General features: G+C 40.8%; 2 protein-coding genes across 2 annotated transcripts in view; both read right to left on the minus strand.

The window, feature by feature from the left end:
* LOC142965140 (uncharacterized) overlaps positions 1-12536 on the minus strand; it is a 282605-nt gene that overhangs the window by 23010 nt on the left and 247059 nt on the right. The gene's annotated exons all lie outside the window — the stretch shown is intronic.
* LOC142965407 (uncharacterized) lies at positions 141-10614 on the minus strand. The gene is made up of 15 exons (XM_076106334.1): positions 10375-10614; positions 8436-8504; positions 6671-6695; positions 6531-6548; positions 6066-6131; positions 5394-5521; positions 5200-5316; positions 3782-3839; positions 3651-3698; positions 3161-3229; positions 1165-1304; positions 763-894; positions 621-678; positions 428-508; positions 141-307 (listed from the first exon to the last, which is right to left on the minus strand). The coding sequence occupies exons 1-15, from the start codon at positions 10399-10401 to the stop codon at positions 156-158; spliced, it is 1188 nt and encodes a 395-aa protein (XP_075962449.1). The 5' UTR covers positions 10402-10614; the 3' UTR covers positions 141-155.

Below are 12536 nucleotides of genomic sequence, written 5' to 3' on the forward strand. Positions count from 1 at the left end.
TAATTAGACAATATGGCCCATTTCAGTTCAGTTCTAGGTAGTTTAATAGTTCTTGTTGTGTAAACTTGATAATTAGTCATTTCGGAGGGGGTTCCATTCATTTGTCTTGGCACGTCCCCAGACACCGTTTGAGATATATTGTATCATACTTTCTGTCATCTTTGTATGATTGATGTGTATATTGTAAAACCTAAATTAAAAGTCAGAAAATAAATAAAATACATACCTAACTTGTTCCCTGGCATTACGCTTGTAATCAAGCTGCTCTCCTCGTTTTCCTTTCTAATAGTTTCCAGTTTCTTCAAAGCTACAAGAAACCACAGGCTGAATTAGTGAATCATCATTCTGTGTTTCTGTCATCTTTGTATGACTGATGTGTATATTGTAAAACCTAAATTAAAAGTCAGAAAATAAATAAAATACATACCCAACTTGTTCCCTGGTGTTACGCTCGTAATCAAGCTGCTCTCCTTGTTTTCATTTCTAATGGATTCCAGTTCCTTCAAAGCTACAAGAAACCACAGGCTCAATTAGTAAATCATCATTCTTGGTTCCACTGAAGGTCCAGTTCATTCGGAGGAATACAACGTAAAGAGAGGCATCAAATAATAAATACCAACCATCTGCATAACAAGTGAAATTCACTGATGTGAATTTGGTAGGCTCCAGGCTCACTTGCTGCAACGAAAGTCATACGGTTTCAACTTAATACAAACAAAAGCAACAATGTGTGAAAACTTGTGACTTTGTAAACTATATTACCTTCATATCAGCGTTTGCAGTACCATGAATTTGCTCTGTCTGCTTTGCAAGATTAAGCATTGTGGAGCTGAAGACCGGCGAGTAAGCCTTGTAGGATTCCTTTGCCAGCAAAGTATGCGGGTGCCACGCTCTCTGCAGATTAAAACTGGTGTGAATTACACGAATACCACACAAGAAGACAACCAATACGGATTTCAGTTGTTGAAGATTCATTACTCAACTTGACACCATCAGAAAACAAACAACTACACATCCCCTGTACTATCTTTTTAATTATGATTCATTTTCTGCCTTACTTTTTGGAGCAACCGTGGCGTAACTAGTCATTTTGCCTGAGTAGACATCTTCTCAGGATCGTATGGTAATAATAGTTTCACAAATGTTCTCTTCATAGCTACTTACAAAGTAGCAGAAGACGTGGTCAAAGCTCAGGACATGTTTGATGATCGCATGGGCGGCCAAAGTTAGCTGGCAGAGAGTGCAGAGGTAGTGTCTCTTCTCCGTTTGCCCGACACAAATGCATTCAACAAGGTGCTGCATTCCTACAAGACCACGATCAGAGAAGAAACGGGGAAGAAGTTCAAAAAGAAAGCCAACAATGCGTTTCTAGCATGAGTATGTTTGTTAATTTAACCTTATGGATTGGTGAAATCCTTCCTTGGATCTATTAATTGGTGTTATACGATTATCACGGTCAAGTAGTGACAAGGCAAGTTATACATAAGAAAGTACTTCTCCAAATTAATTAGTGAATTTATTTAATTTGTACAAAATTAAATAAACACTCTTCCTGTTCTCCGTACTTAAAGCTGGGGTAGGCAGTTTAAAATGCTATAATAACCTTTCAGCATATTGTAATTCAAGTGATCTGAGAAAAAAATAGACTCCTGCATCTCCTCTTGGCTCGGTTTTCAGGCATTAGAAAACATGTTTCAGGAGACTTTGGCCTAACATTTCAGGAAAGAGGTTGTGCGAGGAGATCCACCATTACCGACATTTATATAATTTGTCTTTAAAGGAATACAGAGACAGCCAAATGGCGTTGAACTCCAGGCAGACAACGTTATGGTGCATCACCGCAACCAATTGGAATAGAGCAGAGGTAGCCAACACAGTGCCCGCGGGCACCCTGTCGCCCGCAGGGACCACGTGAGTCGCCCGCAAGGCATGTTCTAAAAATAGCACTAGTCACCATGGAGCTCCGTCTAAAATTGTAGTTGCTGTTCTTTTTCAATCAAAAACTCTTGCATTAGTGTAGATTTTAAAATGACAATATTTCTTGTCATAAGAGAGTTGGGTACCCGGAGGCGCACGGCAGACAGCCAGGACGAGGCCGCCGCACCGCACTAGGTTTTCAGGTTCCGAATGGCGGGCGCTTCCCGTTGGCGCCAGACGCGTGCTGCGAGCGCACCCCGTCGTCAGGTCCGTAAATCCTTGGAACAGGCCGCGGGGCAACAACTCAGGGGTGGCGGGGATAGAGGCGAGGCAACGCAATCCGACCGAAAAGGCCCAGACTAGAGGTGTGAACGCGGGCGCCCGAAGACGCTCGCGCGCCTCGGAGGGTTGGATCCCCCGCTCGGCTATAGACGAGACTTTTTACTAGTTTCTTCGTTGAGAAAAAGGTACCATTGGAAAAGCTGGTGTCGGTGACAACAGACGGGGCTCCCGCGACGACGGGCCGGCATGCAGGCTTCATTGCGCAATGCAAAGGTGACCCAGACTTCGCAAAATTTCTACATTACCACTGCATCATTCACCAGCAGGTGCTATGTGCAAAAGTAACCAGCTTTAATCATGTGATGATACAAAAATATCAGAGATGTGATACCTCTGACTTTCAAATGTTGAAACAGATTAACAGAAATAAAAGTTGCATGTTTAAATATGTATGTGTAGCTATACCATCATTGTTGTGGAAATCATTCTTAATAATTAACTGACATGTGATCAAACAGTCTCTTCACATATATTATTATTATTATTAAGGTGATCTGTGCAACTTTGTTATTCAGGAAGTTTGTATCAAACAAGTAGCCCTTCGTACTACTCGGTACCCTTGAAGTAGCTCTCAGTTTAAAAAAGGTTGGTGACCCCTGGAATAGAGGGTGGATCTGGAAATGTGCAAGTGTGGAACGGCAGACCGATGCGGACCCTCACTTGTGGTATGAATGGAGACGCATCCGCAGCTGTCTGTGGAAAGTATGTTCGAGGCTTTATGACTGCAAGGGAAGAGCAGCAGGAGGACGGCTGGATTTTCAATCGTAAAGGTTTTTTTTGCCTTTGGCCAGAAAACTGCCTACCCCAGTTTTAAGGAAACCATCTTCCACCATTAAAGACAATGTCCCTACCAGCTGAATTTTGCATCCAAAGAATTACATTTTGGGAGACATTTACTGACCAAGAAGTGGATGTTTTCTGTTGCCGTCTCTTTGGTATGTTTGCATCATCACCCGCTTTGGCTTGACAGCTAGAGAGAAAACACAAGATTGCAGCGATGAAGCATGGACTGAAGGATAATAAATAGTAAATCTAACAGATACACAATATATTGAGACATCATACTCACCAAAAGGTCCATTAGTAGCTGTTGTGAAGCTTTGGATCATATCACAATATTAACATCAATAGATAAGTTATTCCAGCTGTCATTGGATTGTAAATGCTCAAATTTCCACTAAAATGTGGATAATTTAATGTTTGAAAGAACCAGAACAGCTACTAAATGGACCTTGAGGTGAGACCATTTTCTTGACTGCTGTAGCAAGGTGGAGTGATTATTACAAGACGAACATACTGATTAAGCACTGCTTGATTTTGGTTACTGAACTCCATAAGTCCTGACTACACCATGAGCAGAAATAAGAGTCCTGAGAGAAATGTGCACACACCTTCAAGCAGCTTGAGAAGCGTTTCATTTTCACTGAAAGTGCGCATCACTGGGGAGTAGAATCAGATCATGTGAATTAAACAATTTATTAAAATTCTCAATCAAATATTACATAGAGAAAGACTCATATACCTTCAGAGTAGGAACTCGTTTCATGCTTTTTCAACAGATTTCCAGGTAAGTCCAACAGCTGCAAAGAGAAAGAAATGCTGAAAATACATAACTTCCTCTAAAAATCTAATCTGAAAAGGCATTCATCCCACCAACAACAGTATTGTAACACAGTCTCTTGACATGACACTGCTGTGTAACTATAAAAACAATAAGAAACGATGGGGTAGTGGATTGAACTAGAAAAGTTGGTATGTCCAGGCGGCAACCTTCGGTTCTGCCGAGTGAAGCCAATGCGGAAGTGTCTTAAAACCGGCATTCTCTCTAATGGCCATGAGAGGGCAATTCCTCCAGTTGCAGAAAGTCCAATTGTATGGAAGTCAATGAGAAAATTACCCTACTTCTTACTTGATTTTTTTTAACCTTAGTAAACATGAGTTTATGGTCTCAATTGCTAGTTTCAAGTCTTTATCTATACAGCATGATGTTCCTTTAGGAAATGGTCCATTTTAGAGTCAAATAGACCATAAAGCGGAGTATACTTTAGGGCGGGCTTACTGTGATTGACAGGTCGCTGCCGCTACCAGAGCTGTATACGGCGTCTCTACGTCACTCCTCTACATTCTAAATATGGTAACTTCCATTCAATGGTTGCAAAAAAACTACAACATGGCGACGGCGGTAATCCAAGATGGCGACGCCGAACTCAATGCTTCAAAACGGCAATCCACAAACCAATGACGAACCAATGACGACTACGTCCTATTCTTATATACAGTCCTTGACAATGAGAAAAAGCATGACCATGTAACAGTACAAATAGAAACATGTCAGTGTCGTGTTTACAGCTGTTTCAGCTGCACCCAACATAGTAGCACCTTTTAAGCTGATATGGTTGGACGTGGTCAGCAAACTGTTTCTCATTTACAGATCCATCAGTTACAGAGCAACGTTAGCATTCATTTGGAGTCTAAACATCTGACACACACACAGGTCTAAAATTGGGTTCCTTTTAGCTCCGTTTTAGTCTCCACCAACTATTGAAGAAAATATTCTGCTCTTTAGATGCTAAATGCGCCACTATGTTCACCAGCAAGTCGCTAATTTTGTTGTTTGCGGTTTGGTAATAAGAATGTACTGTACAGAGGTTTGAGAGTATTATTACTGAGAAAAGCGATGTGATGCTGCGGCCAAAAACAAAACAGAGAGCTGTTAGACTAAACAAAAACAGTAAAGTTTTGGGCTGGAAAACCAAAACAAATAGCTGAAAGACACAAAGAAGCTCCATAGAGATGAGGGGAGCAGAAGCGTTGGGTGATAATTCTTTGTGGGATTTCTCTTCGAGCGACCCCTTTCACATACAAATAGTGATGCGATCCATAATCATTGAATTATCAATATACTTTCAAATTAAAGATTCCAGACCTCCAGGTACAAACCTGTAGTTTTCCGCCCCCGCTTTCTTTTACTCCATGTCCGACCTGGGGCCTCAAAATGTCTTTCACATTGTTGCTGGGGATCCAGGAGAACCTCAGTACATTTGGGTTTGTGTGGCTCTAAAATACAACATACCAATTAAATTGTGCTTCCAAATTTCAAACATTGGTTCACTTTTATGATATTCTGCACTTACGGAGTAGTTTCTGCAATGGTCAATCGATGTGAGGTGGGATAAAATCCTGCTTGATGGACACTTTTCCTCACAGAGATGGCACAAGTAAAAAAAATTGTCTGTCTCTCGACTGAAACACAAAGTCAAGCCTGGAGGAAAGTACATTCAAAATAGAATAATTACTTCATACATAATCTTTTACATCTTCAGCAGTACCATACATGGTCTCACAGGTTTACATTTGTTTTAATGCCCGACACTTTACAAATTCTATACATTTTAATTAGCCACATAAAACCTGTATTTTTGATAAGTCAAATATTACGAGGTCATAAAAACAAGCATAGAAAATAAATAAATAATATGTCCTTTTTCCCCTTCAGCTATTATCACAGTAAACAATCCTGTGTCTGCATAGATTTCTCGTTGGTTGTTAAATTAAAGGTTGTGCTCTCATGTTGAAAACAATATAATTATGTTGCTGCACTCATTTAGAACTCAAGGTTCAGTTAAACTAAAATTGATTGAACTGAAAATTGAATGACATGTCAATCATGTGCACAAGGTTGCCCTCTTCCTCATCATATCGTCTTCAAACTCTGCTACAGTAAAGGCCAGGAGTGGTTTGTCTCCTGATGGGATACATGAGAGAAAAAGGTCAACAACCATCCAACTTAAAGACACTTTACTAACCTGTGAGGGGTTGTCTGATTTCTTCTTTGGCTCGCTGTCTGACCAATGCAATAAATGGAAAGTTGCCTGAAGAGTAGATAACAATGGAAGAAAAGATTATTAAGCTTGAGCTACTCAGGACAGCCCATGTGACATCAATCTTTAAATAAACAGGTTGAGTGATGAAATTTAGATTAGTTAATAACTGTGCGTCGTTATTTGAACCATGAGCATACACAATGGGCTAAAAGTGTGTTGTGAGTCTAAATACTATTAAAGGGTGTTTGGCTTGAAGACTCAATAGCGGGTAAAATAATGTTCCACCACAGGACGTAAACAATGCAGGTCTCAATATTTAAAAAAAGAAAAGAAAATGAATTATGTCTGTTAGGCGTCAAGGATGCATTTGAGTGAGTCACGCTGAATGTAAACACAAACATTATTTAGAAACACCAACCATACAAGAAGAAGAAGAAGCAGGCTTACCCGAACCCTTGTAAATATCTACAAAGTAAACAAAAATGATTCATTAACTGGAAATAAATATCTGAGTAACACATATTATTGTGCAGGTAACAAGAAATACAAAATGCCATGAAAGATGAAAAGTAAAAAGCAAACATTACCTTGCTTGAAGACGTCAGTGCATTTCTGTTGGTAAAGAAAGGAACATGCAGAGGTGATTTATTAAGGTCGAGGCCAACATAGAAACAGGACCATGGGGATGGCCTCATGATACAGGATTACAGTTAACTGGACTACTGCACTAACTGAGTCAAACACAGGACTAGACTGATGAACACTTTGAAGTAGCGGATATGATGATTTTTATGTACCGACATGGAATAATCACATTTCACATATGTCTTATACCTTTTATAGATCTATTAATACTCATTACAGTTAAGGCTGACGTTATTGTATTTGTGCCCGATAGTGAGGCTATCACAGGTTCCCCAGGTTGGAGATCATATGGGCCATTGTATAGTAAGAAGAAAAGAAGTTTAACATCTAGCAGTGTTTCCCCTAGGTTTACAGCTTTTTTGGGGTGGGGGGGACACACCGACACAAACACGTAAAGGAATCATGGTGTTCATGTGTTTCTTTTAATGACAGCAGTCAATAAGACAACTGAACAATTATTTGAACTGTACATTGAACTAAACATCGGAACATTTCTTTTTATGATAGTTATCCACAATTTTGTCACTGCAGTGTATCTTTCTGGGCTTCTGGAAGAACAATTCCAGAGCCTCTTCATATTTATTTATGCACGTATGTATGTGTGTAATGTAACCCAAGCTGGGTCAAAACCTGTCATCCGGTGGTGACTGGACTTTAGCTGCTTGGGGGGGGGGGGGGGGGGGGGGGGGAGACGGACAGACGGACGTGTCTGTGTGCGCGCGCATCGGGGCGGAACTCCGCCGTGCGCGATACAGAGAGCAGAGGAGAATTGTAAATGCACGACCATGTAGAGACAGAAATTACATGCCGTCGTGTAGATAAGATAAATAACATAAGGCTATTTAGTTTGTTTAATAAAAGAACAAGGTATAGACCTGTTCGATAGGAAAGGTAACCTTAAATGACTTCTGTTGTGATCTGGCGCGATATAGAAAATAAAATTAAACAGAATTAACTTGAACTTCAAGGGGGGGCGGGGCACCCCCCCTAATATAATGGTAGGGGAAACACTGTCTAGTATTCGTGTGTCATGTCAGAACAGAAGCCCCAGTCAAAATAATATGCCATTTATGTTTTAGGACCATCGTGTCTGATATCGGTTACATGTATTTTGTGATGTCTCCACATGTGTGAATAAATGCTCCTGAATCAAGATTGGACTTGTTGCCTTAATCAAGATTTGACGTGTTGCCTGAATGAGTTGAACTTCCTTGTGCCTGTGACCTCAGAACGATCCCTTGAGTAGCCATCAATGTAGCATTCCACTTCTGATTCAGGTAGTCTGCGCTCTTGGCCCAGGCTCATTATGTAGTGTTCTGTAAATTGTTGTGTGAAAATGCTGACGTTAACGCTGCATGACAACCGCTGCCAGGATGTAAAGGTGGAAGAGAGAGCAGACGTTTCAACCGCAACAGAAGTGGCGGGAAGGTGCTAGACAGATGGAACATCTGTGTTTTTACCAGATAGGAGGAAACAATAAAAGCATAACTTGTTCCACTAACTAAGCTGGGGCACGGCAGGAAGTGGTGAATTTTGTAACGGGTGTTTCACCAGTTTAGAGGTTCAAAGTAGCAAACGGGAAAACTGCTTCATTGCACAAATCTTTGAGTTTACTTTGGTTGGTGAATGGTTCAGGCAGCGAATTCTGTGCCAACTCCAGAAAACACTCAGTAACCTGGTAAAGTGCACATGAAGTTTGATGCCCACCTGTTGATGTGCACGTGAGGACATGTGTCGTTTCAAATCACGCACCTCGAAAAATGTGCTGAGGCAGACCTACGAGGAAAAAAAGAAAAAAGGTTTCATCAGCGACATGAAATAGAAGAATGGACATTTGTTTACATGAGTCAAGATTTGTGGATAGTATTTAGTTTTTCGCATTGCATACCATGACAAAAGAACACAGCTGTGTTGCAACATCCCCCCCCCCCCCCCCGTCTGATCCACAATTCAAAAGCACAACCAGAGGTGAGTGGGAAAAACTGGACTGACCCTGCGACACCACAGATCATCCTTGAGACAGGGGTAACCTCCTCTTCATATAGGACGTGACCAGTACTCCTTACATAGTTTACATAACAACTGAACCATCTCCATCCACTGATGAAAGCCAAGTTTTAGGCTGAAGGTTTTTTGTAACTACACTACATCTGCTGAGAGGATGTTGGTACTTCAACTAGCACCATCTTAGTTTAGTCCATTAACATGCTAACACAACACAAAGTACAATTTTGGCTCATTGGAATGTCAGTTTGCCAGGTGTTTTAGTCACAAACCAAATTTAAATCAAAACAATGTCTCCAGATGAAAAGTCAGAGGATCACCAAAATGAATATAATTTAGGCTTTTTGTCTGAGAGTTAAGTACGTTGGATGTTTCCGGCCCTCTCTGGCATCTTTCAGTGCAGATGTCCATCATGGACGATGGGCTGATACCGGCAGTTTTAACTTTCTGTTGTGGAGCCTTCCTGTTGGAAAGGAGACCTGTTGCTCTACTACGCAGCATTGCAAGATGTCAGGATGATCTCAATGGGACCAGAGGGCACCCGGGTCACAAATAAATGAATAAAACACAGTGCAAGTTAAAGAAAATGTGACTTCAAATAATGCTGCAAAAATATGAAGGTATATTTGTGTCTTTATTACGCAAACAAAAAAAAATGTTTTAAAAGCAAATTTCTCGCACTGCAATCAAAAATCAAGTTTGTAAGTGAAAATATATAAACTGAGAATAATTTATTTGTTAGTTTTGCTTATGAAACTAGAATTTTTGGTTAAAAAAATAAAATCTTTGGTTAAAAAAATAAAATCTTTGGTTAAAAAAATAAAATCTTTGGTTAAAAACAAAACAATCTTTGGTTGAAAAAACAAAGCTTTGTTTTCGAAACCAAAGCTTTGTTTTCGAAACCAAAGCTTTTTTTTTCAACCAAAGCTTTTTTTTCAACCAAAGATTGTTTTGTTTTTACATCTGACATTTCTGCCTCCAACTTTTTTTTTTTTGGAGACGCATTAAAAAAAACAAAAAAAAAACACATTGTGACCCAATTCACAATAGGCTCCATCTAAAAATCGTGTGCATAAATGAAAGAATAGAACACACACGGCACACATTTCACCCTAGGTAGCATTTAGTTTGAGCCAAGAGTCATACAAGCACATGCGCGCGCGCGCGCACACGCACACACATGTTGAACAAGTGCTTTTTGCTTCTGCGCATCAACTTTAGTTGGACTCAAGCGGGTTCAGTGTTCTTGTGTCTTAATAATCGCCAACAAGTCTCATTTGCTTTCATTCTCTACGTAACACGAGTTGTTTCTCTGCTCACACAGATGCGTGTGGGTATCAGAATTAAAGCTGCAAACCACAGATAGCAAAACCAACTTCGCATGCGTAAATAGCACACACAACTTCGCATGCGTAAATACCACACACAACTTCGCATGCGTAAATACCACACACAACTTCGCATGCGTAAATACCACACACAACTTCGCATGCGTAAATAGCGCGCACACACAGGAACAGATGGGCTCCGTCCGACCAGTATAAATATTTCCACGGATTTGTGTTCCCATTATTTCCGCTGCCCTTCCCTCCATTGCTGCAGCCACATTAACAAGGCTGTGGCTCCGTTACCAAGCACGTACCTGACAGCCGAGGCTGATGCGATCCATGATGAAACGTTTGCAAGCCGCCCGTGAGCAAAACTTGTAGCTCTTCTCTCCAGACAGGGAAGGAATATCAAGTTTGTCGTTTGCAGAAGTACAACAACTACTCTGAAGTGTCGACGTCGAGCTTCAGGGACAAAAGTGTGTCAACTTGAGTTTCCATGTTGGTGGTCAAATGCAGAATACGTATCTTGAGCGGGCTGCAAAAGCAGCTGTGGCGTCACAGAGCCCGAGGGAGGGAGGGACTCCCCTCTCCTCCTCCTCCTCCTCTGACTCCTCCTCTCGGCGAGTGTTTCCAGGTTTCCAGCTCACGTTCACCCTTCAGTAAGCGCGATGGGGTCGTGTCGACACGGTCAATAAACCTACTTAGTATGGGTTTGGGATCAAATAAACCAACGCTGCAGAAAGTCTCGCAAACAAACATGTTGGATACTGCAATCGGTATGGAACCCCAAGTATTCAACACAACTTTGAAGTGCTTGTAACTTATTTGAGTATTTCCATTGTATGCTACTTTATAGGGAATTATTGTACTTTTTACTTTGCAAATTCACATTAATAATACAAACTGTGATCAACAAATCTATGGTGATGCATTGTTATAAATTACGATGATACTTTATTGAGCCTCAGGGGAAAATTCAAGAGCTGCAGCATATAAACGGTCCACCAAGTCCACCTTCACCATCCACAACGTCAAGATGTACAATAAACATTCTGGACCGTCCTGCACAAGTTTTACTTTTGGTACTTTAAGTTAAGTTTTTTAAATTTACTTTTAAAATTGTAACAGAGTATCTCTTCTCTGTGGTATAGCTACTTTTACTTAAGAAAGATCAAATATACGAGTACTTCTAATACCACTAGTACACACATGCTTAGTAATGTTGAGGTTGAAATGTGTTTTTGGAAGGCAGGGAAATAACACCCTGTCACCTTTCTCTTAGTTTCTTTCGTCAAGCATTAACTTTCAAGGACTCCTCTTGCCAAGCTTTGATGTAAAACATTAAATTAAATTAAGACTTGTCACCCTGACCCCATTGTCTGTGTGATGGTGTGAAGAAGCGCTCATGTAAGTCAAACTGAAATCAAGATCAGATTTAGTTTCCTCATTGCTCATCTTCAAAGTAGTTATTCATTAAAATATATACAATAGATGAAACTGACTTCTGAAGTTTGTCAACACTTTAGCTGTGTGTCCCAATTACATTTTTAATACTAATTCTAAGAAGGAAAATGATCATATCATCTATAAATTAACTAATTCACTGTAAATGAAACAAATACTTGGAGACATTGCTGCAACATCCTGAATCTACAGTGAACTACGGCTGAACTCTGCCACCAGCTGAAGCTCCGGCTTTTCGTGGAAACAGCATGAAGTACGAGGCCATAAAGGTCTCTGTGGTTTTGTCCCCGAGTGACCTTTTCTTCCTTTTTAGAATGGTTAGAATCTTTAGTGAGTGGTATCTCAAACTGGAATTAGTAATGTGATACAAAGGCAGCCAGTGTTTTAAGATGTGCTGAACTGCGTGCTGATTTTGGAAAACGCCTGTTTGATACCAGAGGTTGCAGAACAGCTGTCTTCCAGGTCCTTATCGACACTGGGAGGGGGTATCGGCTAAACCAGGCAGTATACCATTACAGTGGTTGCCAGGCTAATCTGGTGAACAGCGTGAACCACTAACCGACTGAAACAGCACATTGATTGTGTGGCCTAGTGAATGGTGATGAAGAATACACATTGTGGTCAGACCTCTTAACCAAATGACACCTAGGTGCTGCTTCAGGCCACCTACTGTGTGTCCTTCCTGCAGGTCTGAATGTGAATGCCCTCCCTCCCTCTCCCCTTAACTTTGTTTTTCAGTATTTACACAACACTGCTCTGGCTCCCTCTATAGATTGCTTCTTTGTCATTTGTTCTCTGTCAACTCACCGGCTCAGATCGGCTCTGTGTCTGTGAGGTCACCAGTTTGCCGGCATGCTTTATTCAACTCACGACACCACAGCAGCTTCTGGACTGGACTTGAATGATTTCGCCAACAATGGTGACGGGGTTTCCATTAGTGATGCACAAAAATAATTTGAATACAGTGAATCAGGGAGGAAAGAACGACAACTACAAGTAAAAAGAGTTTACT

This window comes from Anarhichas minor, unplaced genomic scaffold (assembly GCF_050575085.1).
Source record: "Anarhichas minor isolate MPS153535 unplaced genomic scaffold, ASM5057508v1 ptg000033l, whole genome shotgun sequence".
NCBI classification, from domain to species: Eukaryota; Metazoa; Chordata; class Actinopteri; order Perciformes; family Anarhichadidae; genus Anarhichas; species Anarhichas minor.

Coding starts and splice junctions, on each gene's coding strand:
- LOC142965407 (XM_076106334.1), bottom strand. CDS start 10,401: ATGGATCGCATCAGCCTCGGCTGTCAG. Junction 3,699..3,781: donor AACGAGTTCCTACTCTGAAG/GTATATGAGTCT, acceptor TCTACTCCCCAG/TGATGCGCACTTTCAGTGAA. Junction 308..427: donor AACACCAGGGAACAAGTTGG/GTATGTATTTTA, acceptor GGTTTCTTGTAG/CTTTGAAGAAACTGGAAACT.